Here is a 20,264-nt window from a genome sequence, read left to right on the forward strand (position 1 = left end):
TGATCTTCCAAAAACCCTAAGGGAAGCAAGACCCCAACAGGACTCAGTGCTGCCCTCCCAGCAACATGGGAAAAACCAGAAGAAGCTGTCACACAAACGCTCCTGTTTTGTCAGCTCCTGGAGTGTGTTCATTCCATGGCCATTACTTATGTGTCCATGGAATGTTCTAGAAACTCAGGGAACTATGTATCCAGGGTCTGCTCTAAACCAGGACAGCTTTTCATTGCTTTTTACAACCATGGGAATCCTAATTACTACTGCACAGTGGTAATGAAATACAAATTCTTCCGGTTTACCCACTGAGGTAAGAAATTCTTTATGGTCACTGGGAGCCCACAGTGGCATATCTTCCACTTCAAAAGAGCAGAAACTGTGATTTAATTCCTCGCTAAAGAATCTGAAATCCCCCTGCTGACAATTCCTCAAGAAATCGGAGTCGCAGAGAGGCCCTGTATAATATTGATAAATTTGTACTGCAGCTCAGTTTTCAAGATAAAAGGTCTTTGGGGCTTTCAGCCCACCATGAGGTGACACTGTTTTTAACTGATTTTAAAAGAGAAGAGAGTTCAAAATTACCCAGTTGAAGACAGTCTGCAGGAATGTAGAGGAACTACTTTTTCTCTGATTTGAAAAACCAGGTTATAGTGTATGCCCACAAGCTTTTAAACGTTATATATTACGCGACTGTTTCTCAAAACCCTCTTACTTGAGAAAGTAGGTTGGGCCAGAAGCAAAAAAAAAAAAAAAAAAAAGGAAAGAAAGTTGCAGGTGGACTTGGTTTTCGTGACAGTTTCTGGAGGAAACTCGAGGCCTGTGCACTTAATGAGAGAAGAGTGACAAACGTGAAGCTGAGCGGGCTCAAACTGGGGGTGAACAGATGAAGCCAAAACATGATCGGCAACAGGGAACAGCAAAGCTCGCCCTGTGATACGCTCTGCTGGAAGAAAGGGGGAGTGTCAATAGCAGGAATCCAACAGAGGGCCACCAGGCAACAGGGTGGGCATGTCTGTGGATGGGGGGGCCATGACCCCATAGTCACCAGCAGGTTAGCTGTGCAGGGGACACTGCTTCCTCCTGGTCCCAGACTCGTGAAGTACCCTCCTCTCAGCACTTGCCTGGCCAGATGTGAGCAGACCAGAAAAGGGACCCTCAGCAACGATCCTGAACATCTCCTTGCCTGCAGGGAAGAACAGCTCTCCAGGTTTACAGCAGGCTGCAGAGGCTGTTCCGAGCTGGATGCACCCGCTCCGGGCCCCTCTGGGCTCCCCCGATGGCAGACCGAGGACCAGGCTGCGGTGTACAACAGAGCCCCGCTCCAGCTGCCTGGTGCTTGGGCAGCCCAGGGGTGCCCTGGGCAAACTGCAGGCTAGGCGTCCCTCTCCGTTGCGGGGAAGCCTACCCCAACCATAGCTCTGCAAAGCCAGGTCCATCTACACTGCCTGGCAGCGCCAAGCAGAAAGCTCACTGGGCAGAGGGAGATGGGTGAGCTCCTTCCTCTCCTACAGCTCAAGGAATCCAAGGAGACACCACTGGGCAAAGAGCAAATGTCACAGGGAGAGAAGTCTCACCGCAGGAGGAAGGGAGAACCCAGACAGGCTCCTGTGGCCACGCAGACAGAAAATGGCTTTCTAGGTGGGAAATGGAGGACTAAATCTCTTGCCATTTAAGCAACAAGCCTGCACTAAATCAGTGTCTTCTGACCCTGAGCATTTGAGATTTCCTGTATTGGGAGGACCCAGCATTTACTAAATGACCAGGTTTACAAACAAATGACTGGAGGTCAACTTGATTTTTTTTTTAATGTTGGCTCATGCTGCAAAAACTCTTTCCCCTGCTCTTTTTTTTTTTTTTTAAAGTATGCTCCACACTGGGCATGGAGCCCAATGCAGGGCTTCAACTCACGAGCCTGAGAGCAAGACCTGAGCTGACATCAAGAGTCAGATGCTTGGGGCGCCTGGGTGGCTCAGTCGTTAAGCGTCTGCCTTCAGCTCAGGTCATGATCCCAGGGTCCTGGGATCGAGCCCCGCATCGGGCTCCCTGCTCAGCAAGAAGCCTGCTTCTCCCTCTCCCACTCCCCGCTGCTTGTGTTCCCTCTCTCATTGTCTCTTTCTCTGTCAAAAAATAGATAAAAAATCTTAAGAAAAAAAAAAAGAGTCAGATGCTTAACTGACTGAGCCACCCAGGCGCTCTGCAGCAACTCTTTCCAGTGGGGAACACATCTCATGGGCAAACTGACCTTCTCACCATCATCCTGATTTAGTAAATTAAGCTTAATGAGTCTTTAAATATCAGAACAATTTAATTAATTTTGTACAGGAGGCCTAAGTGCTAGATGCATCACATGATCATATCAAATGTCACCTGTAAAAACGTCTGCGTGAAACAGTGACATCATGGCATTAACCACGTTCTAGCACAGGAGAGACTAAACAAGAAATTTATAAAAAGGGCGATGACGAGATTCTTCTGTAAGTGGGTGGTTAAAAATTTAAAAACTTGTCTATGGTTTTGTTCCGAAGTCTATCTGCCCAGGGAAGAGGAAAAAGCTGTTTGCCGCATGATGTATGTTCCTGCAAACAGGGCCGCCCCCCAAACGTCACAGAATGAGGCCCAGAAACCCAGGCAAACCCCTCAGCCCTACACACCGCTTTTTTCTTGATTTTAGCAGCCTTTTGCATCCTCTGAGCAGCATGTAAGAGAAAAGAAAAACGGATAAAGGAAGAAAGAAAGGAAGAGAAAGAAGGGCGGCCAAGTTATTTCGGTCTTGTCAACACCCTGGGACTTCGGCCTTGTGCTCAGGGGAAGCCCCCCTGCAGGGGCAGGATGAGTGGGCGGCCGCCACGTCAGCGAGCACACACCCTGACCATGAGAAGCCCCCACACGTGTCCCTCGAGCACTGGGAATCACCAACCACCCCCCAGATCTGCGAGGGCGAGACAGGACGGCCGGATGGAGCAATGCCACCGGCCTGCAGAGGCGAACCAGGCTTTCAGGCAGAGGAGCAGGACTGGGTGCGGGGCGGGAGGGCCCTGGGCTCTGCGCTTCTCTTCTCCTGGCCGCCATGGGCTCGTGCCCCAGGCCCCTGCGCCTCCATAAAGGAGGTCAGTGCACCGTGAGGACAGAGGAGGGGCCTGACATGGTTTCTCAGCCCCAGGGGCTGGCAGCATCCACAGACCCCCTCCTGCCTAGAGGGGGCACCTCCGCGGACCACCCTGCCCTTCTCTCTGGACCCCATTAGCTTTGCCGACTTGGCCTCATCCCCCTCTGCCCGGCTGCACCCACTGTTCACAGGCAATTCCGTGTGTAGCCAGCACAGCAAGCATGTCAGAATGCTTGAGGTCATGAATTTAACTGACACATGGGATTTGTTTCCCGTTCTGCAAGCACTTTGGTGCCAAAGACACACATACCATCAAAATGGGACTTGAGGCTCCATCCCAACATGTTTTATGAGTGGAATGCTGTGGACCAATCGCCTCTAAAAATCATACTCCGACTGGCCAGGTGGTGGTTCCTCATGAAGGAGCCAACTGCCCCTGCCCCTGCCCCCGGCCCCGGCATTCTTCCAGACAGGCCAAAGTCGCCCTTGGCCTCGCCAGGCGCCTCAGGCCTTCCTGCTCTCCGTGCTGAGGGCTGTGGGGTCACCCACCCCCACTCCAGTGCCCCCTCCCCCAAAGTGAACCGGGGCTCTGCTAAGCCCACCAGTACCTTGACCCGGCTGACGGCTTCCTGAGCCTGCATCATTCTGATGTTTTTGGAAGGGTTACGTTCTGAGAGCAGCTGGGTAGACCCCAGGTAGTTGGCAGCAAAGATGATCCCATCAATGAGGTCTTCTGGCTCACAGGGACCTGGAACTGATGAGGGCACAGTTAGCATCCTTCCAGAGGACAAAGGAACAAGGCCGCAGGGACAGAGACAAAGGCGTCGCCCATCTGCAGCCGACAGAGGGAGGCCAGTCTCCTTCCCTCATCCCACACGGTGTACAGTGCGAGGAACTATGCAAAATCAACACCCAGGCCAGAAAAGTCCATGTGCATGGCTCAGGAGGACAGTTCCAGGGCCTCGGGCAGTTGTCACTCAGGGCACCTCAGCCTCCAGGAAGGTGACAACCATATGCTGCAATCCCAGAGACGCACTTTCCCAAACCGGACAGCATTTCTGTGCCTGCCCCAGAGCCCTCTGGGACTCAGGACAGGGAGCAGAAACTGCCCACTACCCTCTAGTTCTTCTGGGGCCTTCTCTTCCATTTTTGCACTGTAGGGCTCTGGTCCTGTCACATGCCCACCTGGGTGGGTCCCCACACCCCATACACATCCCATATACCCTCATCCCATACACCCCTGGGTAACATGGTCCTTGCTTCCCCTGCTGCTTCTAGACCAGTGCTGTCAATGGTTCTGCCACGATGTAGAATGTTCTAGCTTGGTGCTGTTTAATACGGGAACCACTAGCCACGTGTGGCTTCGGAGTACTTGAACTGGGGCTACTGCAAGAGGAAATCTTTAAAATTTATGCAATCTAATTAATTTACAGAGAAATAGCCATATGTGGCTAGTGGCTCCTGCCCTGGACAGGCAGCTGTAGGTAAGGTCGGCAAACCCTTTCCGCCAGAGGCTAGATGGCAAATATCTTAGGCTTTGCAGTCTGTGTGCAACCAGTCACCTCTGCATCCGGAGGACAAAAGCAGGCCCAGGCCATCTGTCTATGAGCAGGCACGACTGTGCTCTGGGAAAACCTCATGCACGGACCCGGGTGGCTGGGAGAATTTGGCCCTGGGTCCATAGTCTATAACCTGTAGACCATCGCTCAGCCTTCCTTTCCATGTCACTGCCTTCTTCCCTCTCCCTGCCCGCCCCTCGGCCAGACCCTTCCTTCTGAGGGACCTTGGCTCTGGCTCTCAGGCTCCCCCTCACTCCAGGGTCCACAGGGCTGGCTGTCCTGTGGCTCCCTGGTCCCCATGACCAGCAGTCCCCTCTGGACACCCCCCCCCCCCCCATCTAGCTGTTCCGTGTTCTCCCCTCTGACCCACTCTGCTGCTAAAGGCATCAACCTGCCTAGTCTGGATGCTGCTGTCCACCAGTCCCATAACATCTGCCCAACACCCTCGACTCCCAGCCCCACCTGTCGGCCCCAGGGCCTCGGCACAACTCCAACCACCTGTTACCTGCGGGCCTGCAGCTGGAAAAAGCCAGAACCACCCAACAAGGCAGACTGGTTCCATTCCAAATTCAAGGACCAAAATGCTCTCAAAACTTGCTGGTGACCCCGAAAGATGCCCCTGAGAAGTGCCCCCTCTCCCTCTGGGCAAGCACCATTTCATACCTTCCCCCATCTCCTCGAACCTCCAGCTGCCCCTCCTTTGGCTGTACTCGACAGAGCCTCACCTCCGCTCCCCGTGTGGCGGGTTACCTGTGACCCCATCCCTCTCTGAACCACGTCCTATATCAGCTGGGTTTTCCAACAGCTTTTAAATATCCTCCCGTGTCCCCAGGCGGGTTCAAAAGCCTCCCTCCCCACATCCCCACCTCCCGTGGACCCCCTCCCTCCTCCCTCTGGAGGACAAATGTCTAGAAAGAACTGCCTGTTTGGCTTGCACCCATTCCTCAGCATGTCCCCGCCTGGCCGCTACCTCCCCACTCCAACACCACCGAAGTGAGCGCTATGTGCGACCTCTGTACCCTCACGTCGGGAGGCCTGTGGTCATCATCTCCTCCTCCCTTTCTGGCTGTTCCTTCTCAGCTCCCCGCAGGCTCATCCTCCTCCATGAGGCCATGGAATGTAGGCATCCTGCGGACTCCGTGCTGGCAAAGGACACTGTAGCTCTCTGAACCCCAACCCCACATACTCAACAGCCTACTTGCTGGCTTCCTGGGATGGCTCCCTCTCGACATGCCCAAAGCAAAGCTCCATCCGGGCACTGAGCCCAGTTCCTCGTCTCAGACCCCACCCCCATCCCAGGTACACAGGCCTTCACCCCCGTATCCAGCCCATCCCCGAGGGCTGTCCCTCTGCTTTGCCACCAAACCTATCCCGAGTGTGTCTCTGTCCAGTTCTGCCACCACCACCACCACCTCCTTCCATCCTGGACCTGAGGATGGCCTTCAACTAGCCCGTGTGAACTGCAATGGACTGCCTGTGTCCCTCCAAAATCCCTATGTGGAAGCCCTAACCCCCCATGGGATGGTATTAGAAGTATGACCTCTGGGAGGTGAGGTGGGGGGTCAGGAGGGTAGAGCCCTCAGGAATGGGATCTGTGCCCTCATAAAAGGGACCCCAGAGAGCAATCTTGCCTGCTTTCTGTCACATGTGGACACAGAAAGAAGGTGGCCGTCTGTCACCTGGAAGGGGGCTCGCACCAGAACCCGACCACATGAGTACCCTGATCTGGGACTTCCATCCTCCGCTGTTTATACACCCCCAGCCTCTGGTGCTTTGTTAGAGCAGCAAGACTAAGACCTGAACCTTCTACCCACAGACTACTCCCCATGCTGCCACGAGAGGGTCTTTCTAGAAATCTGATCTTTTTGCCTCCCCTGCTCTAAACGGCATGGGGCCTCTCATTCTTTCAGGTGAGAGGCAGGAGTCCCTGAGCCCCCAAACACAGTGTTCCCATTCAGAGGTACGCACATGTGAGGGGACAAGGGCAGTTTTGCTGGGCTCTGTCATCTGGACGTCAGCAGACCCCCAGGGACTGGGGCCCCAGCTCCGGCCCGCATGCCCACCCGAGGCTGCTCGGGCACTGGGGGCTCAGTGAGTGGCCCACCATGAGCAGACTGTCACCCCAAGAAGTGAACGCACAGCCTCCCTGACACCTGGTCACCCCTGGATTCAGGGCAGGTTTTCTAAATTACTCTCTGAAACTTTAGTTCTCTTCAAACCACAGGAGAAAATGGCCCAAGGTGAGATGCCTGGGAGGGGACCTGTGCTTTAGGCTCTCACAGGAACAATCTTCAGCCCTGTGGACTTTCCAGTAAAGCTCCGAAATTGGTCATAGCGTGTGTCCATTAGCCTCGGCTGTCTGCCTGAAGACCCCTCCCCAGGGGCTCACACGTCCGACTTGCACCCGGGGGTCTACTCCCGTCTCTTTCACGCCAGCACCACAGCTTCTGCACTAAAGCCAGTTTTATAAAGTGCTTCAGAACAGGTCAAGTATTCTGAAGGTTGAAAGGAATCCATTAGTAATAACGGGCCCCAGCAGGTCCCAACTTAGGAATGCCCCGGGTCATGCCCCATGGAAGGTGTGGGGGGTCCTCCCATCGTGACACCACTGCCCTGGGGACCCCCTCCCTTTCTCCCCACTGACCCTGACAGCCTCCCCAAGCAGCACCCAGAGGAAGTACCCCTTCCTCTTGGGTGCTCAGGTGGTTTGCTCCAGGGATCTTGGATGACACTTTTGGAAGCCTCTCCCATACCTTCAGGGAACCAAGCCCAAGGCTCCATCCCTCAGCCCCCAGCCCTGTCCGAGAAGCCACTGATGCCTCAGGGCCTCCCTGGCCCTCCCCCATAGATGGACACCCCCATGACTTCCACAGTCTGCTGGCAAAGCCTTTCCCCAAGTCTGAAGCCCCTCACTCAGCCCCAACTCTGTCATCTGTGTCTGGAGGAAAGAAGAAACTTCTGCTCCAGAACCAAGTGAAGGGGTCCTTTTAAGAGCCTCGGGTTGGGGAGGACAGACACAAGGAAGTAGGGCCTGGGTCTGGAGGGGGAGAGCTGCCCCCCTGCGTGGTCTCCCCACCACATCCATTTCTCTGGGAAAGCTCTTCCCACCCGGCTGACATTGCTGGATCTGGAGGAGGCTGCCTGGGACAGCAGAGGGGTGGTGGTCAAAGGGCTCCACAGCCTCGGGGCTCAGTGAAGGCCAAGGGAGGGGATGGGTGCAGGCGGCCTTGAGAAGGGGGCATGAGGGCCTTGGTGGGGGGTAAACTTTGGGCTTAAGGGCTGGTGGTGGGAGGAATTGGGGGTGGAGGTTGGGGGCTGGGGCCAGGTGGGCTGGAGGGCCCAGGGGTACCCTAGCTTCTGGCAGGTTTGTAAGCTCACCATTCCAGTGTTTAAAAGACACCCCAGAAAAGCACGACTCCAATGCATGTTCAGATCAAGCGTTCCTCATCTCATTGTCCCTGCCACCTTCCCCAAAGGTCTGAGCAAGCGGCCATGTGGGATAATGGTGCCTTCTCTTGTAGCCCGGCCTACCCAGCCTTCCAGGCCACAAAGTCTGGCCTCCAGTCGGCGCTGGCTCTGGTGGGACCCGCAGGTACCGGGGTGGTAGGACCTCAGCGCCGTAGGACTCTGAGGGCTCCTCCCAGAGCCTCTCACCTCACCAAGAGTCCATCACGGGTCAACAAGCCCTCACCACTCCCCCCGACACGTACACGCATGCACAAGCACACACACCCATGCAGGTACATGTGAGTGTCCGCAAAGCTTCTCACACAGGGGCGGTGGTTGTGGCCCTGACCCCACAGAGCCACACCTCCTGTGCCCCCACTGGGGATTCGAGACGGAGTGCCCACCACGGCACCAGGGCCTGCAGATACAATGAGGTGCTTTCCGCGGGCAGGCACTTCACAATATCACGGGAATAAAGCCCCTCTATTACCACGAGCCCAAACACAAGAGAAAGAGGAGTTCCGAAGCCCGTGCTGAGACCCCAGAGGAAGGTCATCCTGGCAGCAGGGGGCCTGGCACTGCGCACCCCCGGGGGGGTGGCCCTGCTCTGTGACAAGCTTCTGCACCCTCGTGGTGGGGGGGGAGCGACGGGGAGCCCACCGCTGCAGGCAGGCCTCTCAGAGGACCGAAGACAAGAAGTGCCGACCAGGAGAGGGGCCCCACTTCAGAGCCTGCAACTCCCCAGGCCTCTGACCCTGGGACCGCTCACCCCAGCGCCCACGCAGGATGCAGTGAGGGCAGGGCCAGAGCTTAGTAGCAGACCAGGCACGGTCTGGTGCAACAAGCATTTGGGGTATCTGTGCGGGGCGGAGAGGGTAACGGACTGTCCCTCCCAATTCTGCAGAGAGGGAAGGCACCTGCCCCTCCCCCCCCACCCGTCAACTTTGAGGGACAGTCCGTGGGGGCTGGGACAGCCATGACAAGGAATGGGACTAAGGCAAGGAGGTGCCCTCTCTCGGAGAGTTGGGTAAACAAAGCCAACAAGGTCTTTTCAGACAATGAGAACTAGGAGGCAGGAAGCAAACCTGTTGGGAGGGGGTCAGGGACGCATGCGGATCTGACGAGGAAGGGGAAGGCTGCTCTCAGAAGCCAAGGTGAGCACAGACCCGAATGATGCAAAGGGAGATACCTGAAAAGGAGTGTGTTTTCTGGGTCCCTCTCAGGGTCCCGAATGTCTGAAGGGAGGTGGGGACAGCCCTCCAGGGTCCACAGAGCCTGCCCAGGGATCCAGGGACACGGCCAGAGTCTGAGCTCTTCCACCTGCCCTGCTCGAAAAGGCTTTGTGCCCTTGGAACAGTCATCTCTCTCTTTTTTTGGGGGGGGGGGCTCAATTTACTCACCAGCCAAATGGGGTGAAGGGGAACTCCTGATTTCTATCTCCATAGGGTTTTCGCAAAGCTAAGATTAATAGGATGAGCGTCATAAACGCTAAAAGCATATAAAGTACAAGGCATTAGTTAATGAATTCTTGGCTTTTATTTGCACGTAACTCAAAAGACAAGAGGCAGCACTCAGCTGAGGCAGGGCGAGCGCCAGATGAGGGGGCCACGGCACTGAGAGGTGGCAGGGCCCGAGGCCGGTGAGTGTGCTCACATGGCCTGTGGGCACGCGGCGTGACAGCTCACTGAGGCTCAGACGACAAGGGACGCCATGGTCACGCTGATATTAAGGGACAATGCAGGGGCCAGACCCAAAGGCAGCCACATCCTGGATGGCGGCCTCCACCATCACCGACGTGGAGACTCCCCCCACTGCAGGCACAAAGTGGTGCAAACCTCTTCCAAACCTGGTACCCTGTGGGGCAGTGGGAGGTAGCAGGTCATTTAAAACACCTGAAGCTGAAGTCAGGGAAGGAGGGACAGAAGAAGATCCCAAGCAGCTCTTCTGTTTCCGGAATCGTGTTCAGAGCTCAAGAAGCCTGCAGAGGCCCCAATCCCATTGGAGAAATTCTGCCTCAGTGGACCCAGAGTGGCTTCTGGGAATCTGCATCACACACACACACCCCAGTCACACTGAAGAGCACCCCTCTGGGCAAACCTGATCTCTGGCACACAAGCACTCCCCCGCTTCCCCCCCGTCCTCTTAGGAGCAAAGCCCGCTGAGAGGCCAGGCCAGCACCTGTTTTCTCAGGCGGAGCTGGCTCTTTACAAAGCCCCACGTCCCAAGGGCAAGAGTCCTGGCTGCTCCTTCCATCTCAGGCACCTTGATCCTCGCTCTGGAGAGGTCAACCCCCCTCCGGCTGGCCAGGGCTGGCGGCACCAAAGGAGGGGAGTAGGGGATGGGAAGGGGGTGGCTGCAGAATGGGGAGGGGCGTGGAGGGAGGAACCCCTCCCTGCCCATCCATCAGCAGCCCTGGTGTGCATGTCACCAGCTAGGGGAAGGCAGGTGCCACCCTGCCCCTCAGGGCTTCTGACTGAAGTGTGCTCATTTTTACTATCTTCCGCCATCTTCCCCTCAGGCCTCATTCTCTGCAGTGAGTGTGGTTCCAAGTGCCCATGATTTGCTGATTGTCACCCCACAGCAGGGCCCGAGCCGCCCGTCCTCCCCGCAGTGACCATTACTGACCAGTAGATGGTGCCGCTGCGTTCTGCAGGAAAGTCCGGGTGGTCCCAGCCGCCCTGGGTAACTGCTCGCCCCCACCCTCAGCCAGCACCCACGGCCTGGGCCCGGCCAAGGGTCCTCACACCCTAACTGTGGGTAGGAGTCGAACGGCAATCCGTGGAACCTGTCCCTGGGGGTGGGAGGTTAGGCTTGCCTTTTGAATGGATTCCTAGGCTCTGAGGCCACTGTCCTTTGCCTTTCTCCTTGCCACTTCCCAGGGTGACCTTGGGCAGCTCGCCAGATCCTTCTGAAATTCGTATCCTGTTTCAATCTATGTCCCAAATTCGTATCCTGTTTCAATCTATGTCCCTGAGTAGATATATTAAAAGCCGGCCCCATCTCCCCCCTCCCCCGGAGTGAGACCCACCAGATCTGGGGGCACAGACTCCTGTGTGTGAAGGGCAATCCCGGGCAGTGGGGCCTACCACCAGCACCCATGGACACCTGCTCCCTGGGAAGAGGCCAGTGGAAGATTCGGTCTTTGTTACAACTCCAAAAGATGCCCACCTCGGCCACCCACCTCTGCCAGAGGTGCTTGTCATTCCCATCTTGTTCTTTTTTTAAAAAAGGAAACACTACAAAACAAAAACGGTACCTCCAGCATCCTGCCTGCCTGTTAGACCCACGCCCACCTGCACACTTATTAGGAAGCAGATAAGAGTGGTCGGTGTGGGGAGGCGGGTATTTCAGGCTCGCAGTCACCGCACTCAACTCCAATCATGAAATGCAGAACCAAAAATCAAACAGCTTCATGACAAGACTAAAGCAGCTGGTCCTCCATGTCTGGGCATAAATTGTTCTTATTTGGCTCAACTCTTGAACTAACCTTATGCCAAGACCAGAAGGAGACAGAATGACAAAAGAATAAAGACAGGTTTAAAGGCGATCCTATGTCCCCAGTGATCTCTCCTTTTTGTTTTCTTGTTGTGATATAGATCGTACAAACAGCAGTGTATGCAGAATGTATCTGCACAGTTCGGACATGAAGAATAAGGTGCGCCAGGCTCCTTCCTCCTGGAGGAAGCCTCCATTTGAAATGTCTGTCAGAAAATCTCAGCCCTGCGGACCTCTCTGAGCAGGGAAGGGATGGGAGGTCCCAGAGTCATGCCTTGGAGCTCCTGTCCCTGACACCTTTGGGGGGAATTATCCTGAAGGTGGGTGGTGGACAGAGGCTTCCCACAAGTGGTCTGGATCCAGGTGATCTCATTAATTCCAAGACGTGTGCCTGCTTCTACTTGTCTTGGCGGGCGGGGCGCAGGGACGGCTGGGTAGAGCCAGAGCACAGCCAAGGACAGGCGTATGAGTGTGCATCTGAGAGGTCGCCTAGTACAGCGCCCAGCCCTGACACAACAGACCTCTGCATGTAACAAAGGTCTAGTTCTCCTTGGTCCTCAACCACCTCGTGAAGCAGATCTCAATGTCCCAATTTTATAAATAAGGACAGTTCCCATGGGGTCAAATGACTTTACACAAGACCACCGCCACTGATTCAGGTACTAATAAGGATTTTTGAGCCCTCACATGAGGACAGAAAACATGGAGCTCACAGGCTGACATCAGTCCCACAGTCCCCAGATAAATGCATCAGGATGGTGCATGGTGAATGCCGTGAAGGAAGGACGCTGCGCCAGTGAAGAAGCAACAGGGGAGTCTGCCCTTGAGAAGAATCTGGGGGCAGCTGTTCGCTGAGCTGAGGCCCGAAGGATGCAAAGGAATCAAAAAACCACAGAGGGAAAGGAGAAGAGAGCTTTCCAGGCTCAGACAAGAGCAGGTGCAAAGGCCCCGGGGGTGACAGAGTACAGCATCTTTCAAAAGCTCCAAAATGTGCAAACTGCCCAGGTGCATGGGGTGGGCCAGCGTTTGGAACAAGCTGAGGCCGCAGAGAGAGTGCTGGTCAGAGGGGAGGCTCTTGGGGCTACACCAAGGACTGTCATTGCAGGGTAGTGGTCAGGGAAGTGGCCCGACCTGTCATTAGAAAGCAACTCTGGCCACAGAGAGGCAAACCACGGAGGGGAAGAAGGGAGAGCATCTGGGAGGCTACTGCAGCTGTCCTAGCAAGTGAGTGAGTGAGTGATGATGATGGTGGTGGTGGTGGTGGTGGTGATGGTGATGGGTGTGGACCAGGGCGATGATGCTCCCCAAGAGACAGCGACAGACTGGATCCATCCACTTTGGAGTTTCAATTCCACAGGAGTGCTGGAAAGCAGGCTGTACCACTGGACGGACAAAGCTGCAGCTATCAGGAGGGGACACTGGGAGGGAGCTGCCTTGGGGATGGGGATTCTGGGCGAGTCTAGATGCAGGAACCTGGGAGACTTCCAAAGGAGTTCGGGAGGCAGCTGGACTCAGGGATCCTGATAAAGCGTGCGTCGGTGCCAGGTGAAGCTGCAGACACAGAAGAATCATCGGGGGGGGGGGTGTGTGTGGCTGGGTGGGGAGGGGTCCCAGGACCCAGCACTGCCGAGCTCCAGCACCCTGTGCCCAGGGGGTGCCCACGCTGGCAGGAGGAGAAAGGAGCCCTCACGTTCCTGGCACACAGCGACTGGGAAGCCAGCAGTAATCCCAGAGAGCCAGCCAGAGGGCTTCGGCATGTAGGGATGAGTTTAGAAGAAGTCTGGCTTAGAAGAGGAAAGCAGAGTGCTGGCTACATGTGATGGACACATGCAGGCTGGAACAGATGCTCTCAGAAGCCCGCAGAAGATACAGGAGAGAAAACACAGACATCAGAGCAGGTGAGGTTCAAAAGCGCAGAGAGGGACCTGGTCTCAGCTGGGAGGAGGCGCCACAGCTGAGGGCACAGGACAGGGAGCGGGGGCTCGGAGCAGGCACAGTACTGAGACCACGCGCCGGGCAGGCCACCGAAATGAGCGCAGGGAAGGGAAAGTGTGTCAAGAGTAGGTGAGGAGGCAGGAGGAGATGAATCTGAGTCGTGAAATTGGAGCTCAGGTCAGACCTTCGACCAGCAGATCTGGGGCGTGGTCTCTGGGCCCTGGCGGGGCTCCAGCTGCCCTGAACGCCACCCCCCACGGCCACCACACCAGCCTGTCCCAGAGCCAGGCGGCCGGCACTGCGGTGGGCTGAGCTGTGCCTCCAGGAAGCCCCTGTTAAAGGCGACCCTAATAAGGAGGCTGCTATAGAAGAGAAGATGCTGTCTGAGAAACCAGAGCCTCAGAACATTGCCTGGGAGAGGCCCTGCCTGGGGGTGCAGGACAGGTTGGGTCATCACTGAAGGAAAGGATCTGAAAGTTCCAGAGCGTGGAATATTAGACACCCAACAAGCAAGATAAAGTCACTGGCTGCTGGGAGGAAAAGAGTCAAGGAAGGTCAATGCCAAGCTCAGTACAGTGGACAGATTTGCCCAAGGCAGGTCCTAAGCATAAGCTTGGACCTGGGAGAAAGGGCAGAATGAATACAAAAACTGGCCAAAAATAGGAAAAGGCACAGGCATAAAGCTGCTCACTGCAGCACTATCTCTAAGAGCAAAACCCTGGGAACCACCCAAATGTTCCTGCACAGGGGACCCTCCATCCACACAGCAGGCGTCCGAACAGCACAGAGCACCTCCACGTACTGCCCTGCATTGTGCAGAACTCTGGCATAATCTCCAGGGGTTAGTGTTAAGTGTAAAAAGGAAGAAGGAGGGCGCCTGGGTGGCTCGGTGGGTTAAGCATTTGCCTTCGGCTCGGGTCCTGAACCCAGGGTTCTGGGATCAAGCCCCATAGAGTATTGGGCTCCCTGCTTGGTGGGGAACCTGTCTCTCCCTCTCTCTCTCTGCTACCCTCCCCTGCTTGTGCTCTCTCTCTCTGTCAAATAAATAAATCTTTTTTTTTAAAAAGATGGAGAAAAGGGTTTTAACTCATTACCATTTATCTAAAAAAGGGGAAGATTCACCTAAGATACTAAAAATATGTGAAATGTTAAAACTGGTTATCTCTAGCAGGAGGAAAGGATTTGGGAGGCGGGGTAATGGGGTAAGAAATTAGACGCCTTTCATACACCCTGTTTTCCATACTTGGCTTCAGAACCATGTAAGTATTTTATATAATTACAAAACAAAATTCAATGAAAAAGCAAATTCCTAAAGAAAAAAAAATGCATCTAAATGTGTATGCAGTTGTGACATGGTAATGAAGAGAACTATTCTGAATGATTTTAAAACACGGTAATTTGACAATCCATCCCTCCTGGGCTATCCTCTGAAGACCAAAGTCAATGCAAATGAATCTTGAATTGTATCTGTAATAATCATATGTCCTTGGTGATGTTGGTCTTGTTATTCTGAGACTATTGTATGACTGATGGAATAAAACAAATGCAGAATTACGTTGGTGTCCTTGAGGATGGGGATTTGGAGCACAGGAAAAAGTACGAATGTAAAAACCCTATAGTCCGGACAATATGAATCGTGATGCATTTTATCTTAAAATCAGTATGAATCATGACACGCTTTATCTTAAAAACATACAGGATGTTAGTTATCTATATACACACATAACAAATTATCCCAAAACTTCACAGCTGAAAACAAGAAATATTTATTTGTGTCTGTGGGCAGGGGGATCCAGGTGCAGCTGACCTGAGCGCTTCTGGCTCAGGGACTCTCCCAAGGCTGCAGCCATTTAGAACAGGGGAGGCTCCACTTCCAAGTTCACTTATGAGGCTGTTGGCCAGAGACAGAGATCCAGCAGGGCCTAGGTTTCCCAACCGGGGTTTCAAATAGAGGCTTTTCCATTCCATATACTAACATAAAGATAAATGTAATGCATGTCAAATAAAAATGCCAATAGAAATTTTTATTGTGTAACTGCTAAGCTAATTCTAAAGGTTCTATGGAAAAATAAATACATAAGAGGATCCAGGAAGTTCTGAACAGGAATGATGGTGACAGAAGGCAGACATTAGCCTTCCGGGTAGTAAAATGCACTATAAATCCCCAGTTACATAAAGCAGCTTGATTCTGGAACCTCAGTGGAGACCCAGAAACAGACCTAGGTGTAAATGACAATGTATTATGTGATAAAGGCAGCATTTCAAATCAGAGGGAAGAATTCATGGAATAGTTTTGGCACAAATGGTTAGCTGTTTGGAAGAAAATGCTAAAATGTAATTCTTTCTGGATCCATATACCAACATAAATTCCAGATAAATTAAATATGGAACTCATTCGAATAAAATCATAAAAGTTCTAGAAGGAAAAAAAATAATGGGAGTGTCAAGGTTGGGGTGCCAGGGTGACTCAATTGGCTGAGTGTCCAACTCTTGATTTCAGCTCAGATCGTGGTCTCGGGGTCATGGAATTGAGCCCTGCAACTGGCTCCACGCTCAGAATGGAGTCTGCCTGAGGTGCTGTCTCTCCCTCACCCTCTGCCCCTCCCCCCACTCCCGCATGCTCTAAATATATAAATAAAATCTCAAAAAAAAAAAAGAGTGTAAAGGTCATACTAATCTCAAAAACTTAGTAAATTCAAAGGAAAAAGATGAATACAGTTGACTACATAAAATACTCAGCAAAGTAAAACTTGGAGGGGCACCCAGGTGGCTCAGTCGGTTGAGGGACCGACTCTTGATTTTGGCTCAGGTCATGAGATGGAGCCCCACGTGGGGCTCTGCGCTGAGCATAGAGCCTGCTTAAGATTCTCTCTCATTCTTCCTTTGTCCCTCCCCCCAACTCGTGCTCATTCTCACATTCTCTATCTAAAAAAAAATAATAATAATAAAATAAAATGCATTTTTTAGAAAAGCAAAAATATGGAGGTTCCTCAAAGAGTTAAAAATGGAACTACTCTACAACCCAGCAATTGCACTACTGGGTACTGACATAAAGAATACAAAAATACTAATTCAAGGGGATACATGTACCCCAGTGTTTTTAGCAGCATTATCTATAAGAGCCAAACTATGTCCATCAACTGATGAATGGATAAAGAAGAGGAAATGCACGCACACACACACACACACACGCACACACACACACACACACACATGAATATTATTCAGCCATAATAAAGAATGAAATCTTGTCATTTGCAAGGATGTGGATGGAGCTAGAGATTATTATGCTAAGTGAAATAAGTCAGATGGAGAAAGACAAATACCACTGATTTCACTCATATGTGGAATTTAGAAAACAAAACAGATGAGCAAAGGGGAAAAAAGAGAGAAAGGCAAACCAAGAAACAGACTCTTAACTATAGAGAACAAACTGATAGTTACCAGAGGGGAGGTTGGAGACGGGATGGGGGAAATAGGTGATGGGGATGAAGGAATGCACTTGTGATGAGCACCAGGTGATGTATAGAAGTATTGAATCACTATATTATACATCTGAAACTACCCATAACACTGTATATGAGCGAACTGGGATTTAAATGAAAACTTTAAAAATGCAAAAATATCAAAAGATGATGGTAGCTTGGGGAAAACTTTTACAATATAAATCAAAGGGCAAATTTCCTTTATATGTAAAGAACAGTGCAAATCAATGAGAAACACCAAAAATCCAACAGAAGAGTGGGCAAAGGAAATAAACAGACAATGTATAGGGACATAAACACAAATGGCTTGTAAACACATGAAACAGCATTTGGCTTCACTTCTGATGAAGATGTGTGCGTAAAATCAACTATATACCACTTTTCATCCATTGGCCTGGCTACAACCCCACGGCTGGATGGCTCACAGTGTTGGTGAAGCAACACTCTCACACACAGCTGAGGGTGGTGTAACCCGTCTCCTCCCTCTTGGGCCATTATCTAACCAAGTCAGTGTGTGGCTGGCCTGCAACCCTGCTCTATCTAGGAACACCTTCTGTGAGGGAACACACACATGAACACGGAGACACATACATGAGGCTGCTCACTGCTGCACTGACCAGAAGCAACCAAGTAGTCCACAGCAGACTGATTAATACCCATCATATGTCCACGAACCTGAATCCTGGGCAGCCACTTAATAATTAGGTGGCTCTATAGTAGCTTGGTACCAAGAAATGAAAAAGCAAAGTATAGACCCATGTGTCCAAGTGTAATGTCTACTTTAAGAAAAGGGTCTACAGTTTTGTACATGTCCAAGAAATTTCTGGAAGGATTCACAAGAGACTCAACAGTAGCTTCTATTGCAGAGAGGGATTAGGGGTCTGGGATGTGCAGGCAGAAAAGGGAAAAGTACAGGGATGTGCAGATAGAGAAGGGAAATAAGGATTTCCAGGGTAGAATGCATTTTTAATTCTTATGGCTTCTGGCTTGTTCTAAGAACTACTCAGAAATATCTTAACAAACCTCTAGTGAATAAAAATTCCTATTTTAAAATCTGTCTAATCCCTGTTCATGACTCCATTTGGGCAAGATCAAACACTGTTTGTAAGAAAGGAAGGTCATTTTGGTTTTCATAACCTCCCTTTGGAATGCTCTGGGCCCTGCTGGTCCCCAGGATTTACCTTACTCCAGTCTTCCTGCCAACAGCACCCCCAGACCCATGCCCACGAGCCTGGCCCCTCTGACAGGCTAAAGTAGAAGAGATGTGAGCGGCCTTCAATTTAGGAGTCTCATCTGAACAGGCTCACCCCAACTGCCCATTTTAAGTCAGAGAAAGACAAATACCATATGATTTCACTCATATGTGGAATTTAGAAAATAAAACAGATCGTAAGCATCCACTGCATGAAAATAACCAAGTGGCTTTATCATTGTGAGGACCCCCAAGAGAAGGAAGGTGTGACAAGCAAGCTTGGCAGGGATGGGGGGGCCCCCACGTTCTCACAGGTGGGTAGTTTCAAAATAGAGACAGGTCGTGAGGGATCCCGGGGCCCTGACACTTGAGGACAGGCCACATTCTAGCACAAGGCTAGAGCTGTTGGTGGGGTGGGGCATGTTTCAGGACATCTTGCATGAGCTTTGGCTGTTGGATCAGAACAGTGTGAGGAGCAGAATTCTATCTATCAGGTTTTATTCTGAAACTGCGAAAATTAGGCTCCACCGCTTGGGACCAACACCAAACTTTGGGTTTTAATGAACCCATTTCTGGTTTTATGGAAAAGCTAGACTTTTACATAGACTTATTCAGAGGTGGATAACCACCTGGTCCAGCTGGACTCATGCCACTGCCAGCCTCCATGTCCCGCAGTAGGGGACATCCTGCGGGTCCCACCATTCCTCACCACTCTGCGATTCCTCCCCGCAGGGAAGGTGGCGGGTCCTCTGTTCAACAGAGCCTTCTACAAGGTTTCCTCTGCAGTGTCAACCTTCCCAGTCAGAGAGGGGCCAAGGGGGGGTCAATGAATCCTGGAATGTTCTCCTACAGATGGCAGTCATGGGAGCTTCATCCCTCAGGTGCCTCTGATGAGAAAGGGCTGCAACTCGGAGCCTGAGAGGGGCCAACAACTGACTTCTGGAAGGTTCTCCTCCTGTGGACTCCCTGGAATCTGAACCATGTGTCTTCTCCAGGTGAAGGCTTTTCTTCACCTGCTGCATGCTGAGGGTTGCTCAAGCAATCCATACGGGGACAATGAGCTCAGACTCCCACCTGGGTTTCAATCCCTGGTGACCTTGAGTAAATGACTCACCCTCTCTAAGCCTCAGTTTATTCATCTGTAACACCACCTACCTCTTAGTGCTGTTAGGAGGACCACTGAGATAGTATATTTAAGAAGTGTGCCTGCTCAACAGAAGCACCCAATAAGAATTCCCTGGCCTCATTATTGGTGGTAGTGGTATACGAAGGAGGTAGGAAACCATCTGGTGAGGAGCTCATGCTGCAAAGTACCCAGATATGGGTCTAAGAGCACCAGCCATCAGACCTCAGATGAATTACTTGAACCTCACTTTTCCCAACCTATAGAATGGGGGAAGCATCTGCCCCTCCTGTGGTGGCTGACATGAAGTAGGTGCATGGCTCACATCCCTGGGATAAGCACATACTAAGCGCCCAATAAATGTTAAGACGGTGTCCCTTTGACTATTACTATTATCTTTCATTATTAACAACAGTTATTAGGTTTGTGAAACAAAGCATGCGCTGGGACTGAAGGCCATCCCCCCTTAAAACTCCAAGGAGATTTTCCTCCAGTGTGATTTCTCAGACCCAGATGAGGAGGAAGGCCTGCTTCCCCATCACAGTTATCCTGGGCCTTCTCAGCTCTTCAGACTTTCAGCTGGAGGACTGAACAAGCCCTGGGGACTCCCCCACCCTTGAAACGCTCACCGGATGGGGTACAGCAGGCACTGGGGGCTTGCTCCCTCAACACTCATCTCCAGACTTTCTCCCCTGCCTTCTTGGAAAGCCAAATACTTGATCCTCCAGCCAACCCTGAAGTCCAGGGCACTGGTCATGTGGCACAGCTCTGGTCGATGAGGGACAAGGAGAAGGTTATTGAGTCGGTCTTCAAGGTCTTTTCAGGTTCAACTAAACATTCAGATTCACAAGGCCTCCTGAGTTCAAGTAGACCTGGGGCTGCTTCCTCAGAAGGAATAAGGCAGGAACTGCAGTTTGCCAGTTGGACT

General features: G+C 52.3%; 1 protein-coding gene across 2 annotated transcripts in view; it reads right to left on the reverse strand.

The window, feature by feature from the left end:
* Positions 1-20,264, reverse strand: part of APBA2 (amyloid beta precursor protein binding family A member 2) — a 65,275-nt gene that overhangs the window by 19,618 nt on the left and 25,393 nt on the right. Inside the window, exons 4-5 of one of the 2 annotated variants that reach the window (XM_088025211.1) lie at positions 3,709-3,854; positions 2,646-2,681 (exon numbers count right to left, since the gene is read on the reverse strand). In XM_088025211.1, the coding sequence (XP_087881337.1) occupies positions 2,646-2,681; positions 3,709-3,854 (182 nt within the window). The remainder of the gene's footprint in view (positions 1-2,645; positions 2,682-3,708; positions 3,855-20,264) is intronic. The other variant, XM_088025212.1, reaches the window with a different exon arrangement.

This window comes from Eumetopias jubatus, unplaced genomic scaffold (assembly GCF_037043125.1).
Source record: "Eumetopias jubatus isolate StellerSeaLion01/CBP00866 unplaced genomic scaffold, mEumJub1_p1.0 scaffold_7, whole genome shotgun sequence".
Taxonomy (NCBI): domain Eukaryota; kingdom Metazoa; phylum Chordata; class Mammalia; order Carnivora; family Otariidae; genus Eumetopias; species Eumetopias jubatus.